The 25,883-nt window shown below is 36.1% G+C and overlaps 2 protein-coding genes across 18 annotated transcripts in view; one reads left to right on the forward strand and one right to left on the reverse strand.

Moving 5' to 3' along the window:
* LOC127519749 (uncharacterized) overlaps positions 1-25,883 on the forward strand; it is a 172,663-nt gene that overhangs the window by 64,645 nt on the left and 82,135 nt on the right. For 10 of the 14 annotated variants that reach the window (XR_007931882.1, XR_007931881.1, XR_007931880.1 and 7 more), the window contains 2 exons: positions 11,044-11,361; positions 24,319-24,636. Coding sequence is in view for 10 of the 14 variants with exons in the window: in XM_051907257.1 (XP_051763217.1) it covers positions 11,044-11,361; positions 24,319-24,636 (636 nt within the window). In the remaining 4 variants the exon portion in view is untranslated. Of the gene's footprint in view, positions 1-5,229; positions 5,391-11,043; positions 11,362-24,318; positions 24,637-25,883 lie in introns of those variants that run through there. The other 4 variants (XM_051907266.1, XM_051907260.1, XM_051907258.1 and 1 more) reach the window with 4 other exon arrangements.
* LOC127519869 (uncharacterized) overlaps positions 18,669-25,883 on the reverse strand; it is a 65,734-nt gene continuing 58,519 nt past the window's right edge. For 3 of the 4 annotated variants that reach the window (XR_007931912.1, XR_007931907.1, XR_007931919.1), the window contains one exon: positions 18,671-18,685. The gene's annotated coding sequence lies outside the window, so the exon portion shown is untranslated. Of the gene's footprint in view, positions 18,686-25,883 lie in introns of all 4 variants that reach the window. The other variant, XR_007931914.1, reaches the window with a different exon arrangement.

A 25,883-nucleotide genomic window follows, 5' to 3' on the forward strand; every position in this document is an offset into this window, starting at 1 on the left:
TCATACTTTTCATGTTCATACTTTTCAGTTGGCCAAGATTTCTAAAAATCCTTTCTTTGTATTGGTTTAAGTAATATTCTAATTTTCTGAGATACTGAATTTGGGATTTTCCTTAGTTGTCAGTTATAATCATCAAAATTAAAAGAAATAAACATTTGAAATATATCAGTCTGTGTGTAATGAATGAATATAATATACAAGTTTCACTTTTTGAATTGAATTAGTGAAATAAATCAACTTTTTGATGATATTCTAATTATATGACCAGCACCTGTATAGTTCAGTTGAGGGAATGGATGGAAACGAGTGAATGAATTCGGACACTGGGTGCTGCCGCTTTTGCATACTTTGTTGTTGCTGTTTAATAATCAACTTAGCAAACTGGCAGCTCCAGTAGTAGCTAATAAAAAGATTTATCTTGAACTCTGTCATGGAAACTAGCATGTATAAACCTTAATTAAACAATTTAACAATTAATTAAAAAGGAATTAATATCTGTATAATATTACGCTGTAGCCACATTGGCATTGGATTCAGCTGCGGGCGCCATCTTCTGGTCAGACGCGAGAATTCATTCGGCACATGGCGTGACTCTCACAGTGCATTATGGGTATTCTCTAGACGTCATATGACGTCACACTCTTCGGCTTTGTTTTTATAAAGATAAATTCAGCTTATAACAATAAATCCCAAAAGTATAAATATACAATCACCTCCACTTTACTGCTAAAATGTGCATTCTTTTAATTCAGCCAGTGATACAAATTCGCAGGTCAGAGTTCACCAAACTTGAACTTTGGAACGTGTCGAAATGTGAAGCTTGTGTTTTCGTTAGCCAGCTTTCGTATGTGTATGAATGGAAGGCTGTGTCCGAAATCACTACCTATACCCTTAAATATGGCACCATTTGAGGGGACAGCCATTTGTAGTGGTGTCCGAAACCATAGTGGACGTTATCGAGTGCACTCATTCAATCCCATAATGCATCGCTATAACAAGTGTACAACCAATGTAATGCTCAACCATAGACATTATAAAATAATAATAATGTAGGCCTATTTTATTTGTCTATGGCCCTGTCCCAAATGGCACCCTAAACCCTCACGGTCTTCCTCTGAGTCCGCACTTTCACGATGTAATGCCACTTTGACTGCCGGGTAAAGTCCTCTAGGTAGCTCAATGGCCCTGTCCCAAATGGCACCCTAAACACTCACGGCCTTCCTACGAGTCCGCACTTTTGTGACGTAACATTGTTTTGACTGTCGGGAAGAAGTCTGCCACGGAGCTCGCACCGGTGCGGGCTCAGCAAAAGTGCACATCGAGGGTGCATATCGGCCACAAAGGGGGCGCTCGCAAGCACCCTTCTGAAGCCTAAAATTAACAAATGGGACACCCTACGGTCTCGTGGATTTAACGGACACACGCATGCAGCAGCCTTTGTAAGTCCACAAGACCAAAAGTGCATAGAAGTGTGCCATTTGGGACAGGGCCACAGTCTTGCGGGCTGAGCAGAAGTGTGCATCGAGGGCGCATAGCAGCCGCAAAGGCGGTGCTCACGAGCACCCTTCTTCTCTGTGCCATTTGGGACAGGGCCTCTGCACTCAACAGCTAGAAAATACCCATAATGCACTGTGAAAGTTGCACTCCTAATTAATTCCCGTTTCTTACCAGAAGATGGCGCTTGCAGCTGAATAATTTAGCCATCCATTTTCCAAACTGCTGGGCTAGTGTGGCTAGCATAATATCATACAGGTATAAATTCCTTTTTGATTATTGAATGGTTTCATTAAGGTTTATACATAGTTTTCATGACAGAGTTCAAGATAAATCTTTTCATTACTACTGGAGCTGCCAGTTTGCTAAGTTTCAAATGATTATTAAACATTCAGTGTCTGAATTCACTCACTCGATTTCATTCACTCCCTCAAGTCGACTATATTAGTGGACTAATTTACGGTATATATCGAATAAGGGTATAGGGGGCAAAAGCCAAAGTCAGTGGAACGAAAAGTGTAGTGTGACCGCCCCTTTGCCTGCAAATTAAATAACTAGCCGTACCTTATTGGGAATCAACTTAGAGCCACAGCAGGAACGTTAACTTGTGCTCATGAGAGAGAATCATTCTCCACGATGACTGGCCGAGAAGAAGTAACGTGAGATGAGATTGAAGACATGCCTAACAACATTCACATTCTCCTTACAATCATGGCAATTATAACAACCATCATTTGAAGTGTCACAAAATTCTGAAATTATCGTACATTATGGGATTTTTTTCATTATTGATCGTACATCATACAGTGGTCAAAATTATTGTAAAAATACAATAATTATTGTACGTCTGGCAACACTGTAGAGCGCCATCTATTGTCCAAAAAGTTTAACCACTTGCACTTAAAGGGATGTTCACCCTAAAATGAAAATTATGTTTTATGTAAATAAGGAAAACAAGACAAAGGTATAAGGCCAAAAACTTAAAGGGTTAGTTCACCCAAAAATGAAAATTCTGTCATTAATTACTCACCCTCATATTGTTCCACACCCGTAAGACCTTTGTTAATCTTCGGAACACAAATTAAGATATTTTTGTTTAAATCCGATGGCTCCGTGAGGCCTACATAGACAGCAATGACATTTCCTCTCTCAAGATCCATAAAGGTACTAAAAACATATTTAAATCAGTTCATGTGAGTACAGTGGTTCAATATTAATATTATAAAGCGACGAGAATATTTTTGGAGCGCCAAAAAAAACAAAATAACGAATTATATAGTGATGGCCGATTTCAAAACACTGCTTCAGGAAGCTTCGGAGCGTTATGGATCAGTGTGTCGAATCAGCAGTTCGGAGCGCCAAAGTCACGTGATTTCAGCAGTTTGGCGGTTTGACACGCGATCTGAATCATGATTCGATACGCTGATTCATAACGCTCCGAATCTTCTTGAAGCAGTGTTTTGAAATCGGCCATCACTAAATAAGTTGTTATTTTGTTTTTTTTTGGCGCACCAAAAATATTCTCGTTGCTTTATAACATTAATATTGAACCACTGTACTCACATGAACTGATTTAAATATGTTTTTAGTACCTTTATGGATCTTGAGAGAGGAAATGTCATTACTCCCTACGTAGGCCTCACTGAGCCATCGGATTTCAACAAAAATATCTCAATTTGTGTTCCGAAGATTAACGAAGGTCTTACGGGTGTGGAACGGCGTAAGGGTGAGTAATAAATGACATTATTTTCATTTTTGGGTGAACTAACCCTTTAAATGTCTTTAATGAGGAAAAGAACAATAAAGCATCATGATATATCTTAATGTATAATTTGTTAATTAAATACATTTTGATGATTTTCTGAAATGAAAATAATACATCAGGGTGTGTTTCAATCAATGTAACAACACAACTGAACAAGCATTCTGACAATTATATATTCAACTCAAATGCAGGGGCATCAAAAAAAAAAAAAACGTTGCTGACCAACTATAAAAACAGAGGCTATTGTAATGTACACAACAGCAAAAAGAGGTTACGTCATAATAATCCTTGAGTTTCATGTTCATATATTTCAAAGAGCCTGAATGATGTGAAACATTCTCTAGTCTTGTCAATATCAGTGATTGTGAAATATAAAACAATGATGACAGTACTTTAATAAAATCATCGGCCTAATGACTGGCAAAGAATGATGTTAGTTGTTTGTATAGTATGTCTTACCTTGAAACACCACTACATGAACTTAAATGTATTACATAATGAAGAAATGAATTATCAGGTACTATAATAACCAGTTTGTTATATATCAGGTTCAGTGAAACACTTCGAACGCTTCAACCATGATATGTAATGACAAACCCAGAAGAGACCAAGCACAGTGTCTCTGATATTAACAACATAAACATCTTTGTAAAAATGTTTGTTAAAATTTATTTAGACTAAACAATTATATTTACTAATAATACAATATATGATAAAACATACCTGAGAACAAATTAGCTATTTGACAATAAACATAAGATGGATCTGAACTTGTTTATTTAGATTTATTTCTATCTTATTGTTATAACAATATTGGTGGAAACTGGTAAGAAAGTCACTTTGTTTGAAAACCCTCATTTTCTATTCCCTACATTACTGCACTAATATAGTTCACTTGAAAGAGTGAATGAAAACGACTGAGTGAATTCAGACACTGAGTCTACTTGCTGTTTAATAATCATTTGAAACGTATCAAACTGGCAGCTCCAGTAGTAAGATGAAAAGATTTATCTTGAACTCTGTCATGGAAACTATAGCATGTATAAACCTTAATTATACGATTTAATAATCAATTAAAAAATAGTTTATACCTGTATGATATTATGCTGTAGCCACATTGGACTAGCGGTTTGGAAAATGGATGGATGGATGATACAGCTGCAGGCGCCATCTTCTGGTCAGAAGCGGGAATTTATTCGTTGCGCAACTCTCTCTAGCCCTTGAGCGTACATTATGCTGCGTACACATGCTAACAAAATTATTGTAAATATGAGTTTCCTAGGTAAAAATTGAGCCCTATCAAGTCTGAACTTGCGATGAGCTCTTAATCTCAACTTCAGAAGTGGGAAGTACGGAATTTCCATTAGCACGTGAGGGCAACATTAGTTGTACACTCGTTATTGCGGTGCATTATGGGATTGAATGAGTGCACTTGATAACATCCACTATGGTTTCGGACACCACTACAAATGACTGTCCTCTCAAATAGTGCCCTATTTAAAGGGATAGTTCACCCAAAAATGCAAATTCTGTCATTTACTCACCCTGAAGTTGTTCCAAACCTGTATGAGTTTCTTTCTTCTGTTGAACACAAAAGAAGATATTTTGAAGAATGTCGGTAACCAAACAGTTGATGGACCCCACTGACTCCCACATTTGTTAAAACGATGACAAGCTAGAATATTAAATAAGCTAGTTGGTTGATTTTAAGTTAGTCAAACTATAGCATAAATATGAAGATTTTATTTGAGTATTATTTAAGCATTACCAAGACAAATTATTTCAAATTCAACTCTTTGTACATAGATCTTTCACAATAATAAAGCAACTGCTAAAAATCATCTTTAAAAGATCTGACATCATCAAGTTTTTTTTTATAAACTCCACATATGATGCACAAACATACAAAACACAACACTGGGGGCGGGGTTTTGGAGAGAGGATGTGTGATTGGAGACGGGGGCGTGGTCTAATTCAGTCTAGAGGAAGTTAGCAAACATTGTCAACAGCTTGTTCTCTACACATCTTCACTGCAGACACTCACAGGTTTTCAGACTGAAACAATTTCAGATCACTGAATTGTTGAAGAAAATGTTTCACGCATTTATTTTTTGCTGTTGCTGTCTGGTTGGTAAGTCATTTATTGTCATAATTATTCCTAATACTGTAAAATTATATATATTTAAATATTAAACATTATATAAAGCCAGGTGCAAAATATATGATGAACCATCTCCACATAAATGTTTTCACACCTGTGGATCATTTGGTTTGTTCCGAAACAGGGATTAAAATTACAATGTTACAATTTTACAATGTTGCACAGCAACAACACCCAAAGTGTACATATGAGTCCATCTTGCCGGTGTTAAAAAGTAACACTGAAGCAGTATTAAAGTTAATGAGATAATTGATTGATGATTGAGTGATGATTGACAATCAGTAGTGACACCTGATGTTAATAAGCAGAATCACTGAAGAAACAAGAGAAAAAGAGAGAGACACGACAACTACAACTGACTTCCAGCCATTAAACATTATTACACTTATTATTAACCAGTTTGATTTTATTTCTGTAATACATCAACAAAAGTTCTTATTGAGAATTAACAGATGTTTAGATGTTAATGTTTTAATGAAAGTTTAGTTTGAAGTCACCATGATGGTGAAAAGCATTTCCTTTAGTTGGGCTCTTGACTCTTTATTTATTAACCTTAATCTTTCTCTGGCTGCTCCAACTTTGTGTTTGTAGAGCACCTTTGTTATGGCCAGAGAAACTGTGATCTGGGCTGCTTTTCCCAAAAGTGTTGTAAGCCAAAGTTGATCAATTCAGGTTTACAATGCTTTGGGAAGCACAGTCATAATGGTTGTGTACTGATGATGACATTCTCATTGTGAAATGGCCTGATTCATTAATGACATCCAGTAATGTTATCCGATCATATAGATGTTCTATTATTTTTTTTACACTAAATCTGTTACCGCTTGAGATCCAGCAGAGCTTTTATAATCTGAAGTGTTTTTTGAAACACACACAGACATCAAGAATCAGCATATGACCCTCAACAATGGTGACAATCAAACAAAGTGCTTCATGTTGCAGTGCATGATGGGAGCCACTAATCAAAACTCATCCATGGCTCCCATCATGCATTGCTGCATGAATAAATTATGCAGCTGAATTGTCCTGTAATTTTCAGATTGTTCATGTTTGCTTTTATTTTCTGTTGTTTTGTTGTGACAGTAGCTTGTTTTGTGATGTTCAGAGTTGATCTGTTTGTCAGTACTTTGTATTTATTGTCACCGTTCTTGAGAATCATATGCTGATTCTTGATATCTGTGTGTCTAAACACAGAAGCTTCTGTGTGTAATGTATTTTTCTTAGGAAAAAAAAAAAATTGTTCATACTGCTGTTGCACTAATACTAAAGTTACACATCAAGCATACAGTCAGATATTTAGACTCTAAAAGACATCAGGCGATAGCATGATGATAATATCATCACCAAAACATACTGTGACCATATCATATTTTCTCTGATCATAACAAATGTGCTTTACAAACACAAAGTTGGAGCAGCCAGAGAAAAACTAATAATAAAAGGTAAAGCGTCAAGAGCCCAACTAAAGCAAACGCTGACCTCTTTCATGGTGACTTGAAATGAAACATTCAATAAAACATTAATTAACACCTTTTTTCTCTCTTTCCTTCAATGATTCTGCTTATTAACATCAGGTGTCACTACTGATTGTCAATCATCACTCAATCATCAATCAATCATCTCATTAACTTTAACACTGCTTCAGTGTTACTTTTTAACACCCGGCAAGATGGACTCATATGTACACTTTGGGTGTTAATTTAACACTGGGGATTTTGCTGTGTGCAATTTCTTCTTGGTTCAGTTCACTTTCACAAGGCAACATTATGGACCAAAATTTGTTCATACAAGTCACGTGCGAGTGAACTGTTCTCTCATTGGTCAGCGTGCTGCTGTGTATGTTCCAGGATTTGGCTCATAACGGTCATTTGTCAGGATGGACAGACAACAGATCCATGGGCTTATTGTGGCTTTCTTTGCTGATGTTATTACTTTATCATTGTGAGCAAGAATCAAGGGTTCGTTGGTATTCTTGTGTGTTTTGAACAGTTGTTCTGAAAAATCTTTGTCTGACCAAATTTCAATTAGGCTTTTCACTTTATCTTTGCTCCAGATTAACCCATTCATTTTGAGAAGCATTAGCAAAACAAACACTGCTGCTTTTCACGCAGTATATGTAATTACCCATCATTAATTGTGATAAAGCCTGATTCATTGGTCTGTTATTTTGGATTGCTTTCTCACCACAAGTGAACTGCTCCAGAGTTCATTTTCAAGCGGACGGAGACCACAGGCCAAGACTATCTCAGAGTGATTGTTTTGGTGATGATCAAAACATGATTTCTGTTCATATATGCTTAAATGAACTGAACTAACAGAGAAAACACTCCAGGTTCTGAAACAAACGCTCCAAATGAGCCAGGTGTGAAAACAGCCTTAGACTCAAAAAGAACAGCTTCTGGTCGCTGGTTATGACTACTCATATATATATATATATATATATATACAGGTGCTGGTCATATAATTAGAATATCATCAAAAAGTTGATTTATTTCACTAATTCCATTCAAAAAGTGAAACTTGTATATTATATTCATTCATTAAACACAGACTGATATATTTCAAATGTTTATTTCTTTTAATTTTGATGATTATAACTGACAACTAAGGAAAATCCCAAATTCAGTATCTCAGAAAATTAGAATATTGTGAAAAGGTTCAATATCAAAGACACCTGGTGCCACACTCTAATCAGCTAATTAACTCAAAACACCTGCAAAGGCCTTTAAATGGTCTCTCAGTCTAGTTCTGTAGGCTACACAATCATGGGGAAGACTGCTGACTTGACAGTTGTCCAAAAGACGACCATTGACACCTTGCACAAGGAGGGCAAGACACAAAAGGTCATTGCAAAAGAGGCTGGCTGTTCACAGAGCTCTGTGTCCAAGCACATTAATAGAGAGGCGAAGGGAAGGAAAAGATGTGGTGGAAAAAAGAGTGTACAAGCAATAAGGATAACCGCACCCTGGAGAGGATTGTGAAACAAAACTCATTCAAAAATGTGAGGGGAGATTCACAAAGAGTGGACTGCAGCTGGAGTCAGTGCTTCAAGAACCACTACGCACAGACGTATGCAAGACATGGGTTTCAGCTGTCGCATTTCTTGTGTCAAGCCACTCTTGAACAACAGACAGCGTCAGAAGCGTCTCGCCTGGGCTAAAGACAAAAAGGACTGGACTGCTGCTGAGTGGTCCAAAGTTATGTTCCTTTGGAAATCAGGGTCCCAGAGTCTGGAAGAAGAGAGGAGAGGCACACAATCCACGTTGCTTGAGGTCCAGTGTAAAGTTTCCACAGTCAGTGATGGTTTGGGGTGCCATGTCATCTGCTGGTGTTGGTCCACTGTGTTTTCTGAGGTCCAAGGTCAACACAGCCGTATACCAGGAAGTTGTAGAACACTTCATGCTTCCTGCTGCTGACCAACTTTATGGAGATGCAGATTTCATTTTCCAACAGGACTTGGCACCTGCACACAGTGCCAAAGCTACCAGTACCTGGTTTAAGGACCATGGTATCCCTGTTCTTAATTGGCCAGCAAACTCGCCTGACCTTAACCCCTTAGAAAATCTATGGGGTATTGTGAAGAGGAAGATGCGATATGCCAGACCCAACAATGCAGAAGAGCTGAAGGCCACTATCAGAGCAACCTGGGCTCTTATAACACCTGAGCAGTGCCACAGACTGATCGACTCCATGCCACGCCGCATTGCTGCAGTAATTCAGGCAAAAGGAGCCCCAACTAAGTATTGAGTGCTGTACATGCTCATACTTTTCATGTTCATACTTTTCAGTTGGCCAAGATTTCTAAAAATCCTTTCTTTGTATTGGTCTTAAGTAATATTCTAATTTTCTGAGATACTGAATTTGGGATTTTCCTTAGTTGTCAGTTATAATCATCAAAATTAAAAGAAATAAACATTTGAAATATATCAGTCTGTGTGTAATGAATGAATATAATATACAAGTTTCACTTTTTGAATGGAATTAGTGAAATAAATCAACTTTTTGATGATATTCTAATTATATGACCAGCACCTGTATATATATACACACATGTTCTCAGAGATCAGACTCTGAGTGAGATCAGTGAAACATCAATAATTGTTCATCACCATTTGATCAGTTTTTCTTCTCACAACTTTTGCTATAACAAATGTGTTTCAGGAACACACAGTTACAGCAGCCAAATAAACATTAAAGTTAAGAAGTCAAGGGTCAAGAACCCATCTAAAGCAAGCACTTACCTCCATAACAGTGACTTCAAACTTTATTATTTTCAGTAAAACAGCACCATGGCTTCCTGGAGGCTAAGTGAGAGCTGCCTGTGCAGGGCCAGTGTTAAGGGGCCAACGTTTTGCCAATGAGCAAATTCTCAGGGCCCTGCGCTGGCAGCCCTAAGCGGGCCCGTAAAGGGCCAGTGCAGGCTTGTTTAAAGGGTATGATCACTGTTTTAAAATATCTCTTCCTCTGCACCAAAAACAGATTCATATCATGATTTAATTATGCTACAAACACACACAAATCACACATGTGCACACAATAATGAATACACTCTCATTAAGAAAAAAAAAAAAAAAAACTCATATTGAGCATGAACCTGTGTGACTGAAGGATAGGAGATCACACATCCACATCAACTGTGCCATTTGGGACAGACCATGTCTAATTTTATACCACTTCAAAAGTAAGATCATGGCATCTAGTTTGCTTAGTCATTTAGAAGAGCAACAGAATAATTGTATATTCAGGGAGAAACAATAAAAAACATACAGTTTAGTTATTTATTTCATTGTAACAGTTTTTTAGTTTGCTGTCTGATATCAACAGCATGATTAACACAAAGGCTCAGCTCAGAGACAAAACTGTATCACTATATGAAACTGAACTACAGCCTCAACAAGATACTCACATGTTCACTCAGCAGAAACACAAATACAGAAGTATAATTTTTCCTACATGACTTCACTACAGTCCACAACACTCTCTGATAATCTTTTTAAACACATTTCAAACCCCAGAACTGTTGGGAGACTGTTTAAAGAAAAAACTTTTTTTTTTTTTTTCTGGCTGTGCTTTTGTCTTTTGGTTGGTAAGTTGCAAAAAATTTTTTTGGTTCTGGTATGTTAGTACAGATTAATAGCACACAATTTAAATCAGTCAGAAGAATGTGATCTTGCTCTTATTCCCAGATATAAAGTGTATTCGGATCCTGGTTTGGGATTTCACAACACATACAGATTTAGTGCATTTGTTTAATCAACATTATTCATCAATTATTTGTATTTCTCTGATTGTCCTGTTACACTAGGATACCAAACAGAGCAGCTGTACTTTCAGTCAGTTTTTACCATTTTAAGGATCAAGCTGTTCATATTTTTGCAGTAAAATATTATTAGTGTGGAGCTCTAATGAACTTCAGTTCCACTTTCAATAAATAAAAAGGAAATGGAAACTGACACTGTTTTATTTACTTTCATAACTCTATTGTCATACATTTCTATCTTTTGCAGTTTCTACTTTTCCAAAGTTTGTAATCATTTCAAAACGACGACAAACTTCATTTAAAGCTTTATTAAACTCAACTTTAATATGTGTGACTGAGAGACTGTTTGTGTTTGTTCTTCAGGTGTGTTTGGTGATGAACTGAAGTCAGTGATGGAGGGAGATTCAGTCACTCTACAGACTAATGTTGATGAAATACAGAAAGATGATCTGATAAAGTGGACATTCGGAACTAACGGGAGTCTTATAGCTAAAATCATTGGAGAGGTCAGTGACATCCCTGGTAATCTTGATGAGAGTTTCAGGGACAGACTGAAGCTGGACAAGAAGACTGGATCTCTGATCATCACAAACACCAGAACTGAACATGCTGGAGTTTATGAAGTTGAGATCAGCCGCAGGAGCTCATGGTCTAAACACAGATTCACTGTTACCGTCAATGGTGAGTACACAACTACAGCTCACTCTATTATATTACATTACAGATTCTGCATATTTCTTGACATAATTCTTCTTTATTCTGCAAAATAAAAAAAATAAAAAATAAAAAATTAGTTATGGGGATTTTTTTCAACCTCTTTGACACATTTCTCAATGATACTGTAATTCTAATGTCAAATGCCTGACAATGAAACAGGCCTCTTACTTCTGGTGTAATTCCTCTGAAAATTCACGCTACTTTTTCATTCTGTTATAATTTTTATATCAAACTCATAAAGCTCACTCTAAATGAATGTCATTCAAGCATACCGAAGTGCCTAAACCTTCTCCACACAAAAGTTTTGGCACACTGAAGCATCTCCTCCATTGGAAATGCTTCTGGTCACTCTGGAAGATCAAATTCAGCAAAAAAAGAAACGTCCTCTCACATTCAACTGCTTTTATTTCCAGCAAATTTCTTACCATGTGTAAATATGTGTATTAACATAAACAGTTCACCAACTGAGACAGGAGCTGAACAAATTTCACAGAAATGTGATGAACAGAAATGGAATAATGAGTCCCTGAACAGAGCGGGAGTCGATATCAAAAGTATCAGTCAGTATCTTGTGTCCATCAGCTGCTTTAACTGCTACAGATCATCTCATCTTCATGAACTGAGACAGATCTGACAGTTCTTGCTGTGAGATCAATATAACTAATTTGACACGACCAGTCGGATGAAGTGCACCAGGGTTTGAAATCTAGGATTTAAAGTTGTTCTTTGTTTTGTAACTAAGGAAAAGTGAAGTTAGTTCTGAGAAAAGATCATGCAGCATGTGTCTTTAAATTTACATCTTCCAGAAGCACATGAGACTCAGTGGCTGTTCTTATGTGTCTGTTACCCTTATTGAGTTCAGGATCTAGTCAATACAATCACAGAAAACCTTTATGATGTAATTTCAGTCAATGTTAATCAAGTCAATAATGTGCTAATCTAACTACAAACTAACTAACCTAGACAGAATGTATTAATTTTGCTGCAGGTTACATGTAATGTGCAGTTGGGTTAAGTGTAACGGAGACAAGCTAGTAAGAGCTGTGTCAACCTCACTCCCCCGACCTGAAGAGATGCACTACCCAGATAGCAACATTGTGTTGGCCCAGATCCGGCCCACATCTGGCACATGTGGCATGATGATCTGGCCCACATGCTGCAATGAATTATGGTGCTTGTGTGGGCCGTTTCTGTTTGCCAGATCTGAGCCACAAGCAGGCCACAGCAATGCCACATGTCAGCCAAGAGCAAAGTAATGAACCTAAACTGGACCTTATCTGAGCCATAAAATCTGTGTATATTAAGTATAGAGTCATCTCAGCCTTAATAAGCCTGTTAACAAGCAGAATCACTGAAGGAAAGAAGAGAACAGAAAAAGAGATGAACAGAAACACAAGAACTACAACTGACTTCAGCCACAGCCTTAGATGAAATCAACTGAAGATGAAAGACATTAAACCTCTCACGATCTCAACAGAGGATGATATCAGCTTCACTTATTAATAACCAGATTGACTTTATGTTAGACATCTACAAAAGTTGTTATTGAGAATTAACAGGGGTTTAACCCTCATGTGTTTCATTTGAAGTCACCATAGCAGTGATTAGTGTTTCCATTAGTTGGGCTCTTAACTCTTATTATACCTTTGTCTTCTCTGAAAGTGTGTTTGTTAAACATGTTTGCAGTAGCAAAGGAAGCTAAAGCACAATGACATCAGGTAATGATGGTTGATTGTTTTGTGGTCATTTGTATTTTTCACTTGTGTTGTGCTGTTAGTACATTTATGTTATAAACCCTATGTTACTTCAGCCTGAGTTCCTGCAGTAATCAGTTAGAAGACTTTAACAGACATGAGAACAAAAAGTTAATCTATGATGACACACACAGATGCTGCAATGCATTCTGGGTGTTTTGTACTATGCTGGTACCCAGCATGCGTCCCACATTTGATTATCACCATTGTTGAGATTCATATGCTGATTCTTGATGTCTCTGTTTGTCATTATAGATTAATCTATAGTGTCCATGTCTGTTAATCTTCTAATTGCTGCAGGAACGTGTGCTGTAGTAACACGTAATGGACTTTTATAATGTACATGTATTAATAGCACAACACAATTGTATAATTCAAATGACATCAAGCCATTTCATGATGACCACAAAAAAACCAACAGGCAACCATCATCACTTTATGCCATTGTACTTTCGCTTCCTTTGCCACTGCAAATGTGTTTAACAATTACACTGTCACAGCAGCCAGAATAGACAAATGTATAATAAGAGTTAAGAGCCCAACTAATGGAAACATTAACCACAGCTATTGTGACTTCAAATGAAACACATTAGAGTTAAACCCCTGTTAATTCTCAATAACAACTTTTGCAGATGTCTAACATAAATCAAGTCAATCTGGTTATTAATAAGTGAAGCTAGTAATGCTGTTTGTGGAGTTGTTTAATCATCCTCTGTTGAGATCGTGAGAGGTTTAATGTCTTTCATCTTCAGTTGATTTCATCTAAGGCTGTGGCTGAAGTCATTTGTAGTTTTTGTGTTTCTGCTTGTCTCTTTTTCTGTTCTCTTCTTTCCTTCAGATAAGGTCCAGTTTAGGTTTATTTCTTTGCTCTTGGCTGACATGTGGCATTGCTGTGGCCTGCTTGTGGCTCAGATCTGGCAAACAGAAGCGGCCCACACAAGGACCGTAATTCATTGCAGCATGTGGGCCAGATCATCACGCCACATGTGCCAGATGTGGGCCGGATCTGGGCCGACACAATGTTGCTATGTAGGTAGCAACTGATGCTAGATGATTTAGTATCCTTGTTAGCAAGAATGTTTAATTTTGTGATGTTTTTACTGTATTTTTACAGTATTGTATTCTATAGGCTCAATCTACAGAAGGCTTCATTTTCAGATATGGAATGTGAATGTAGTTTCATCTGTTGGGTAGAGAGCATGTGCATGAGAATGTGTTTTATCACTGGACATTTGTGGTTAATGAGATGGTCCTCACTGCAGAACACAAGATCCAGGGGGTGGAGTTGGATTTAGATCCAACTAGCTCCTCCCACTTTACATATCCTTAAAACTACCTGTCTCCACCCCCTGGATCTAAACCTACCCGACTCTGCCCTTGGATCTCGAGTGTTCTGCAGTGAGGGGCTACTGTCCATTTTGGGGAGTTTCAAACTAAAAGTAATAATATTTTCTTTTAGCGTAACATTTTTTTTTTAACAGTGACTCTTTTCCAGTAACAGCCTTTGTTGCAACTACTAGCAGTGAGGCGAGACAGACCTCAACCGCCACCATCATGTCATGTGACTGATGCTCAGTATTAAAACTCCTTTCAGCGAACAGTGAAAAGCACGTTTATCGTACACTATTAAAAGTCTCTAAAAAATGTTACTACTTTTGCATTGTCATTAATGGAAAAAAATGCTTTTTGCTTGCAAAATAGTAAAATTGCGGTCTTTTTTAAGGCTATGCTAACAGTTAAACTCTGAGCCCCTGTTAATTAGGATGATTCTTTGAGTCCTGGTCAGTGATTGATACAGTATAGTGACCAAAAGTGAGGAGATGTTTGCAAAATTACACTAATTAAACTTTAGGTTGGATTAAACAATGAAAATATGAGTATGTTATTGTAAGACTGGTTTTCCTGCTAAGACCGAACATGAGATCAAACACCCTGCAATAAAACTCTGAAAAGAAGATCAAAAAGAGCACAGACTTCTCTCCTCACTTATCTGCAGTAGTTGTCTAATACACCTGGGATTGTGTACTTGTTGGCTCTTTGATGAATGCCACTTTGGATAGAAGCATCTGCTAAATGCATAAATGTAATATAAAAATAGTGATGTTGAAACAAAGCTTTGCTTACCAATGCTGTCCTCTGAGCTGGATCAGAAAAGGTTCATTAGGTTAATCTGGTGTATTGGGGCCATCTGGTGGCCAAAACGATAAATATTCTTTAATGTATTATTTTATTATTCCATTTTACATTTCTTTGTTAATTACACTTTCATTTTTTTAATTGATTTATGTGATGTTGCTATTCTATTTTGTTTCATAATTGTATGCAGCAACTAAATGCTGCAAATAAAAAGGTAAATATATTTGTCATAGAAAATATTAATGATGGAATGAACTACAATCCCATGATGCAACATTAGCCACAATTTGATTTTTTTTTCTTCAAGAAAATCAATATTTGCATAGTATAATGGTAGTAAATGTATCTCTCCCACATTGTCTGGACTATAGTGCTAATATTGTCCTGCGCAATATTAGTTGGCTGGACTTAAAATAGCTGTGTAATCCAAATATTTAAACATGTATGAAAAGTCACTTCCAGAACCTGAACCTGCTCTGTTGAGCTGTGTTGGAGCAAAGATCCAATCTTCATTAAAACAACTCTTGTGATAAAGTGCTTGAGATGCTCATCTGCTGATGTGAATGAAAACATCTGCTAAATGACTAAATGTAAATGTGGAGTGAGTGTTACACATGCAGTTAACAGCTGGTTTACTGAATAATCAGAGTCAGAGCTTTATTGCCAGGTGTACTTGCACACACATGTTATTGAAGCTTCCAGTACACACATACAAATATAACAAGACACATAATAACATTTAAGAATAAAAAAATAAAAAAAGTATAAAGACACAGGTTTAGTCAGAATAAACATTTATAGATAATGAACATATTTACAGTATTGCAAATAATATTATGAATATGAATAAATAGGACTAAATTTAATCTTAGATGTTTCAAAGCTCAACTGAACTTCATCCCTGTATGTCTGAGCAACAGAAATCTAACAAGAGTTATCATGCCAAAGCAATGGAATATTACTGCTTCACAACATCATCCTGTGACGTTAAAAACATTTAAATGAAGACAATATCTCTTACTCGTGTAAACAAATATCTCTCAAAAACTACATAATCATAAGATTAAACAACAATAGAAAGCATTGCAAGAGCAAGGAAAATAATAATATAATAAAAATGAATAAATTAATTAGGGAAAAACAAAGACAATAAAACATACGGTAACTCTCTTGAAGCCAAAAGGTCTAAGTTTGTTTTTATTTGCCTGTAAAGCATTTCATGAAGTTGAAATCTCAAAAACAAATGATGAATTTTAGGATTGAATATTGTAAATGTTGTTTGTGAACTAAATCTGCTAAATAAGTGTAAGCTGTGGTGCTTGTCCATATGAACATCTCAATGGTGATTTTAAGTAAAAAAACAAACAAACATAAAAACACAACATAACATTAAAATAACACACATTATTGCACTTGCATTCTTCCCCGCCATTTCAAATGATTTCAAACTACTCTGTTTGCATAGCGTTCATTTTAAAATGTTATGCGTTTAGCCCTCTGTGACATCTGTTTTTATCAACACACATTGTATCTGCATCCATCCACTAATCATGCTTACTGACTAGTGCTGATGTTAATGATGTTAAACCCAGCAATTCCCCCTCCCCCAGGTATTTTGAGCAGTAAGATTATATAAAATATACAAATAAAATTAATGTAAAGGTATATAAAGTATATAAATTTACAAAATAAACATTCATTGATCAGTACTTTTTACTTTAAGTACATGCATACTTTAAAAATCAAGTACTTTTGTAGTCTACTTTTACTGAAGTAAAATTGGAAAGGAGCACTTAAAGCTTTTACTGGAGTAATATTTTATTAGAGTATCTGTACTTTTACTCCAGTACTTGATTTGTGTACTTCATCCACCACTGGCTTTAGGACAGTCCAAAAAAATATATATATATACAGCTCCTTTAAGCTTGAATTGAGGACACAGCCATTCTTCACATTCTTCGAGCGCTGGGAAACAGTGAATCATTTTGCAAAGCAATTGGTTCAACAGATTCAAAGTTTCAAAATGCTAATTGGTTCTCCATAACAAAACTGCCCAAATTTATAACTGACCTCTTAAAAAGACAAGCCCAAAGTCACCTATAATAAGTAGACTATGTAGGCAATGTGAGTGAATAAATGTCTTTCCACACACACAGTGTCCCATTGTGAAAGCCCACAATACACTTAAACATTTAGACAATGTCTCCAAGAAGATCAGGACTGTCAGCATTGAATGTTACTGACATTGCATTAAACATTTTTTCTCATGTTTTCCAGCTGCTGCTACGACTGTTCCTGTCACCAGCAGAGACTGGTCAAAACATGTTAACATCACTGACCTCTGTCAGACATGTGCAGGTACCTCAGTTGTGATAGTAGCTTTTTTTTTTTTTTTTTGCTGATTTAAAGGTGCAATGTGTACATTTTAGGAGGATCTATTGACAGAAATGCAATATAATATACATAACTATGTTTTCAGTGGTGTATAAAGACCTTACATAATGAACGTTATGTTTTTATTACCTTAGAATGAGCCATTTCTATTCACATACACCGCCGGTTCCCTTACATGTTAAGTTGCCATTTTGCCAACTTATAACTTTTGAAAACATTGTCTAAAATTTGTATTCTCTCAGTCATTTTGTTCCCTGGCTAATGCCGATTCCGACGATGTGTCATTTGTCATGTTCCTTAAATGTACCTGTCCGCCATATTGAAATAAATGAAAAAAGGTTTTTGTCGCTAATCCTCCTACAAATGTTGTCCAATTTTGTCCAAATTCGGCTCAGAAGATCTTTGGACGGAGCCGCATAGAAATGACTGAACAGATTTTTGATATTCATTACCGTTCCTGAGATATTCGTCTCCGAATGTGACCTTGCTTGAGTTTGGTGTCTCGTGTTAGTTAGCTTAGCATGCTAATTTGTTAATTGTAAAAGTTGCTTCTGTTCTAGATATTGAGTCTTACTGAAAATGATCTAATCTGAACTTATTCAAAATAATAATGTGGTGCATTTCTACAAAAATTCTTCATTTTGAATAAATTATCACTTTAACTATGGAACATGTCTTCCCAGAGGCGCAACAAGATGAGTGAGAGGCACCTGATCCAGAGATTGTTGGTTTTTGCTCTTCCGTATCGCTGCTTGCAGCTATAATTGACTCATGTCATTTTAAACAGATTTGAGTTTTTGCAGATATCTTTTGCTGAAATCCAAGTTCCTGACAGAGACTAAAATCAGCTTGTTGAAAATCTCAATTCTGTTTTATCTTTGCTTTTTCAGAATTGCATGGCCATTATTGTGATTCTGTTGAAGCTGTGCTCCGATTGGTCGTCACTGCTCTGATGGGCGTGGCTGCTGCGGCTGCTGCTGTTCTTCTGGTCAATGACGTCAGATCTACGAGAGGTAAAAAGGAGGAAACAGAACAGATGTCATAAATATTGTGACATATATTGGATGTTAATCGTAAAGATGAAAATATGTGTGTCTAATTCTTTAGTGATGGCAAAACAAAGCTTTGCTCACCTATTCTCTCCTCAGAACTGGTGTATTTTATTCTTTAATGCAATTCATTTTACATTTCTTTGTTAATTACACTGTTTTATTTTTTTTTCTTAATTTATGTTATGTTGCCATTTTCATTTTATTTCATAATTGTATGCAGCAACCCCACAAATACAAATGTAAAAATATTTGTTACACCAATAAATCACTGTAGAATTGAACTGAATATTACCTACCGAACTGATATACTACATCTATGAATCATAAATGTGCCTATATTTCAATTGAATGGGTGTGTCATAATAAGAATAAACTATGAATTCAGAATCAGATTAAATGACAGTTGAATAAAAACACATTTACAGCATTAGACAGTTATTAAAACAGAGTAAATTGTGAAAAATTTATGAAAATAAGGAAAAAGATTTGAGATTTTGAGATCAAGTTTGAGATTGCTTGTTGTCTTTTATGATGGAATGAACTACAATCACATGATGCAACATTTTGCCGTGATACATATAATTTTTTTCTACAAGACAATCAATATTTACATAGTATAATAGTAGTAAATTTATCTCTCTCACACGTGTCCCACATCATCCTGTAAAATCACATCTACATCCTGCAACAGAGCGATAACCAGCTGCTGTTCTTCTGAATAACAGAAACAGAGCAGAAAACACTGAATTTATCCAGATGTTTTAGAAAGATTTAAAGTCAGCTTTTCATGTACCTGTGAAATCTGAACTATTTTGCACATGTCTTATCACTGTATCTGCTCAAGAGTATTTTGGAAAGATTTAGAAATCTATATTAATAGAAAACTGGGGTGTATGATAGAAATGTGTGTTTGATGTGCTTTCACTTTCTGGGAACTAAATAATGTGATTATGTTATCTTGTGGCATTGAATAAAAAAAAAAAAAAAACGGATCAGATATCATAAATATTGTGAGTTTTATTCTATAATAGTGATTTATCCATTTTCAGGTGCTTTTCCCCCCAAAGTGACTGTGTACTTTGGGTCCATCTGGTGGCCAAAACCTAGAATATCCATCAATATTTCATTAGAAACACAAATGTAGAAAAATATTTGTCATGCCACTAAAACACCATAAAATGTAAAATGAGAACTGAGCAGCACCTACCCAACTGATATACATCTATCAATCATATACAAGCCTATATTTTTAATTGAAGGGATGTATAAAAATAAAATATAAAGTATCTTCATTCTTTAAATGTACAACTATTATTACATAATAGCTCCATGAATTTTAATACTTGAATTGAATAGAAATACAATAAACACAATTCAGTAAAAAAAAAAAAAAAATTATAGACATTACATAGTTTTTCTCATGCAGAAGAATAAATATGATATACAGTGTAAACAGTCATTTCTGTTCTGGAAGAATTTGTCTTATTCATTTTCTCCATAAAGATTTCACATTCTCTAGCAGCTCCTGCCTCCATGAATCACAGTAAACTCTACATTAAGCCTAATTAAGCAGTAAAATAAATAAATAAAATAAAATAAAGTGCTTAAAACAGTGTGTGTAAAGACCTGTTGCTATAAATATCCTGCACTGTGGATCTTTATGTAAATATGATGTATTTTGTTTCTTTTAATGCAGAAGAGAAATGACAAAACAATGTTTTCATCCTCCACTGGCTGTGGATTCAATGGTCTTAATAAATGATGTGTGAGCTTAAAAACAGTCATTTTCAGAGCAAGTAGTTTAAATTCATCTTTAACTATAATACCAGAATGGTTACAGAGTGAAACATGAATGTGATTCATTACTTGAGCAGCTCAGTTTGAGAGTCAAAGTGAAATGTGCTGTTTCTGGTGGTGGAGGATTCAGATGCAACTTAAAATCACACTTTAACACTGTCCTGTTAGTTCACAATCTGTCTGTCACTGAAGTGTTCACATATTTTGAGCGCTCTTGTTTGAAAATGGTTCATCTGTTGGTTTTGTTCTGCTTGTGGCGTCTGGTTGGTGAGTAAAACATTAGTTCATACAGCGCTCTTAAAATGAGTCTGCGCTGCTCAAGTGTAAATGAACGTCTCTGTCCATTTGTGTCTAGCTGAAATCAGTGTAATGGCCAACAGCATCACTGTATATGATGAAGATCATGATGGGAGATTCAGAGACAGACTGAAGCTGGACGATCAAACTGCATCTCGGGCCATCACAAACATCACAACTTTCACTAAGTACGAAATTTCCATTAGCACGTGAGGGCAATTTATATTGCGTTGCATTATGGGATTGAATGAGTGCACTCGATAACATCCACTATGGTTTCGGACACCACTACAAATGACTGTCTCCTCAAATAGTGCCCTATTTAAAGGGATAGTTCACCCAAAAATGCAAATTCTGTCATTTACTCACCCTGAAGTTGTTCCAAACCTGTATGAGTTTCTTTCTTCTGTTGAACACAAAAGAAGATATTTTGAAGAATGTCGGTAACCAAACAGTTGATGGACCCCATTGACTCCCATAGTAGGAAAAAAAATGCTATGGGAATCAATGGGGTCCATCAACTGTTTGGTTGAAAACATTTGTTAAAACGATGACAAGCTAGAATATTAAATAAGCTAGTTGGTTGATTTTAAGTTAGTCAAACTATAGCATAAATATGAAGATTTTATTTGAGTATTATTTAAGCATTACCAAGACAAATTATTTCAAATTCAACTCTTTGTACATAGATCTTTCACAATAATAAAGCAACTGCTAAAAATCATCTTTAAAAGATCTGACATCATCAAGTTTTTTTTCATAAACTACACCTATGATGCACAAACATACAAAACACAACACTGGGGGCGGGGTTTTGGAGAGAGGATGTATGATTGGAGACGGGGGCGTGGTCTAATTCAGTCTAGAGGAAGTTAGCAAGCATTGTCAACAGCTTGTTCTCTACACATCTTCACTGCAGAGACTCACAGGTTTTCAGACTGAAACAATTTCAGATCACTGAATTGTTGAAGAAAATGTTTCATGCATTTATTTTTTGCTGTTGCTGTCTGGTTGGTAAGTCATTTATTGTCATAATTATTCCTAATACTGTAAAATTTAAACATTATGTCTCAAAACTCATAAAGCCAGGTGCAAATATATGATGAACTATCTCCACAAAAATGTTTTTTATACCAAGGCATCACCTACAATGACTGAAGGCATTTTTACACCTGTGGATCATTTGCTTTGTTCCGGAAAAGGGATTAAAATTACAATGTTGCAATTTCTTCTTGGTTCAGTTCACTTTCACAAGGCAACATTATGGACCAAAATTTGTTCATACGAGTCACGTGCAAGTGAACTGTTCTCTCATTGGTCAGCGTGCTGCTGTGTATGTTCCAGGATTTGGCTCATAACGGTCATTTGTCAGGATGGACAGACAACAGATCCATGGGCTTATTGTGGCTTTCTTTGCTGATGTTATTACTTTATCATTGTGAGCAAGAATCAAGGGTTCGTTGGTATTCTTGTGTGTTTTGAACAGTTGTTCTGAAAAATCTTTGTCTGACCAAATTTCAATTAGGCTTTTCACTTTATCTTTGCTCCAGATTAACCCATTCATTTTGAGAAGCATTAGCAAAACAAACACTGCTGCTTTTCACGCAGTGTATGTAATTACCCATCATTAATTGTGATAAAGCCTGATTCATTGGTCTGTTATTTTGGATTGCTTTCTCACCACAAGTGAACCGCTCCAGAGTTTGTTAAACGGACGGAGACCACAGGCCAAGACCAGATGATCTCAGAGTGATTGTTTTGGGGAGGATCCAAGTGTGATTTCCATGTTCATAAATGCCTAAATTAACTGAACTAACAAAGAAAACACTCCAGGTTCTGAAACAAACGCTCCAAATGAGCCAGGTGTGAAAACAGCCTTAGACTCAAAAAGAACAGCTTCTGGTCGCTGGTTATGATTACATATATATATACACACATGTTCTCAGAGATCAGACTCTGAGTGAAATCAGTGAAACATCAATAATTGTTCATCACCATTTGATCAGTTTTTCTTTTCACGACTTTTACTATAACAAATGTGCTTCAGAAACACACAATTACAGCAGCCAAATAAACATTAAAGTTAAGAAGTCAAGGGTCAAGAACCCAACTAAAGCAAGCACTTACCTCCATAACAGTGACTTCAAACTTTATTATTTTCAGTAAAACAGCACTATGGCTTCCTGGAGGCTAAGTGAGAGCTGCCCGTGCAGGACCAGTGTTAAGGGGTCAACGTTTTGCCAATGAGCAAATTCTCAGGGTCCTGCGCTGGCAGCCCTAAGTGGGCCCGTAAAGGGCCAGTGCAGGCTTGTTTACAGGGTATGATCACTGTTTTAAAATATCTCTTCCTCTGCACCAAAAACAGATTCATATCATGGTTTAATTATGCTACAAACACATACACAAATCACACATGTGCACACAATAATGAATACACTCTCATTGTGACAAAAAAAAAAAAACAAAAACACATTGAGCATGAACATGTGTGACTGAAGGATAGGAGATCACACATCCACATCAACTGTGCATTTGGGACAGACCATGTCTAATTTTATACCACTTCAAAAGTAAAATCATGGCATCTAGTTTGCTTAGTCATTTAGAAGAGCAACAGAACAATTGAAAAACATACAGTTTAGTTATTTATTTCATTGTAACAGTTTTTTAGTTTGCTGTCTGATATCAACACCGCATGATTAACACAAAGGCTCAGCCCAGAGACAAAACTGTATCACTATATGAAACTGAACTACAGCCTCAACAAGATACTCACATGTTCACTCAGCAGAAACACAAAGACAGAAGTATAATTTTTCCTACATGACTTCACTACAGTCCACAACACTCTCTGATAATCTTTTTAAACACATTTCAAACCCCAGAACTGTTGGGAGAACGTTTAAGGAAAAAACATATTTTTTTTTCTGGCTGTGCTTTTGTCTTTTGGTTGGTAAGTTGCAATTTTTTTTTTTGGTTCTGGTATGTTAGTACAGATTAATAGCACACAATTTAAATCAGTCAGAAGAATGTGATCTTGCTCTTATTCCCAGATATAAAGTGTATTCGGATCCTGGTTTGAGATTTCACAACACATACAGATTCACTGCATTTGTTTAATCAACATTATTAATCAATTATTTATATTTCTCTGATTGTCCTGTTACACTAGGATACCAAACAGAGCAGCTGTACTTTCAGTCAGTTTTTACTATTTTAAGGATCAAGCTGTTTATATTTTTGCAGTAAAATATTATTAGTGTGGAGCTCTAATGAACTTCAGTTCCACTTTCAATGAATAAAAAGGAAATGGAAACTGACACTGTTCTATTTACTTTCATAACTCTATTGTCATACATTTCTATCTTTTGCAGTTTCTACTTTTCCAAAGTTTGTAATCATTTCAAAAAGGACGGCAAACTTCATTTAAAGTTTTATTAAACTCAACTTTAACATGTGTGACTGAGAGACTGTTTGTGTTTGTTCTTCAGGTGTGTTTGGTGATGAACTGAAGTCAGTGATGGAGGGAGATTCAGTCACTCTACAGACTAATGTTACTGAAATACAGAAAGATGATCTGATAAAGTGGACATTCGGAACTAACAGGAGTCTTATAGCTAAAATCATTGGAGAGGCCAGTGACATTCCTGGTAATCTTGATGAGAGATTCAGAGGCAAACTGAAGCTGGACAAGAAGACTGGATCTCTGACCATCACAAACATCACAACTGAACATGCTGGAGTTTATGAAGTTGAGATCAGCCGCAGGAGCTCATCGTCTAAATACAGATTCAATGTTACTGTCAATGGTGAGTACACAACTACAGCTCACTCTATTATATTACATTACAGATTCTGCATATTTCTTGACATAATTCTTCTTTATTCTGCAAAATTAAAAAAAAAAAAAAAAAAAATGAGTTATGGGGATTTTTTTCAACCTCTTTGACACATTTCTCAATGATACTGTAATTCTAATGTCAAATGCCTGACAATGAAACAGGCCTCTTACTTCTGGTGTAATTCCTCTGAAAATTCACGCTACTTTTTAATTTTGTTATAATTTTTATATCAAACTCATCTATATATATCAGACTCACTCTAAATGAATGTCATTCAAGCATGCCGAAGTGCCTAAACCATCACCACACAAAAGTTTTGGCACACTGAAGCATCTCCTCCATTGGAAATGCTTCTGGTCACTCTGGAAGATCAAATTCAGCAAAAAAAGAAACATACTCTCACATTTAACTGCTTTTATTTCCAGCAAATCTCTTACCATGTGTAAATATTTGTATTAACATAAACAGTTCACCACCTGAGACATGAGCTGAACAAATTTCACAGACATGTGATGAACAGAAATGGAATAATGAGTCCCTGAACAGAGCGGGAGTCGATATCAAAAGTATCAGTCAGTATCTTGTTTCCATCAGCTGCTTTAACTGCTACAGATCATCTCATCTTCATGAACTGAGACAGATCTGACAGTTCTTGCTGTGAGATCAATATAACTAATTTGACACGACCAGTCGGATGAAGTGCACCAGGGTTTGAAATCTAAGATTTAAAGTCATTCTTTGTTTTGTAACTAAGGAAAAGTGAAGTTAGTTCTGAGAAAAGATCGTGCAGCACGTGTCTTTAAACTTTAAATGAGTGTGAAAGGAATATTTAGTTCCCAGTCTTCACCTGATCTGCTGAGATCACAACTTTAATGAAGAAGCTGAAGACAAACATCTTCCAGAAGCAAATGAGACTCAGTGGCTGTTCTTATGTGTCTGTTACCCTTATTGAGTTCAGGATCTAGTCAATACAATCACAGAAAACCTTTATGATGTAATTTCAGTCAATGTTAATCAAATTAATAATGTGCTAGTTTAACTACACTTAACTAGACTAATCAGAATGTATTATTTTGCTGCAGGTTACATGTAATGTGCAGTTGAGGCAAGTGTAACGGAGGCAAGCTAGTGAGATCTGAGTGTGTAAACCTCACTGCCCTGACCTCAAGAGACACACATGTGACTGATGCTAGAGGATTTAGTGTCCTTGTTAG

This window comes from Ctenopharyngodon idella, chromosome 10 (assembly GCF_019924925.1).
Source record: "Ctenopharyngodon idella isolate HZGC_01 chromosome 10, HZGC01, whole genome shotgun sequence".
In the NCBI taxonomy this organism is placed as follows: Eukaryota; Metazoa; Chordata; class Actinopteri; order Cypriniformes; family Xenocyprididae; genus Ctenopharyngodon; species Ctenopharyngodon idella.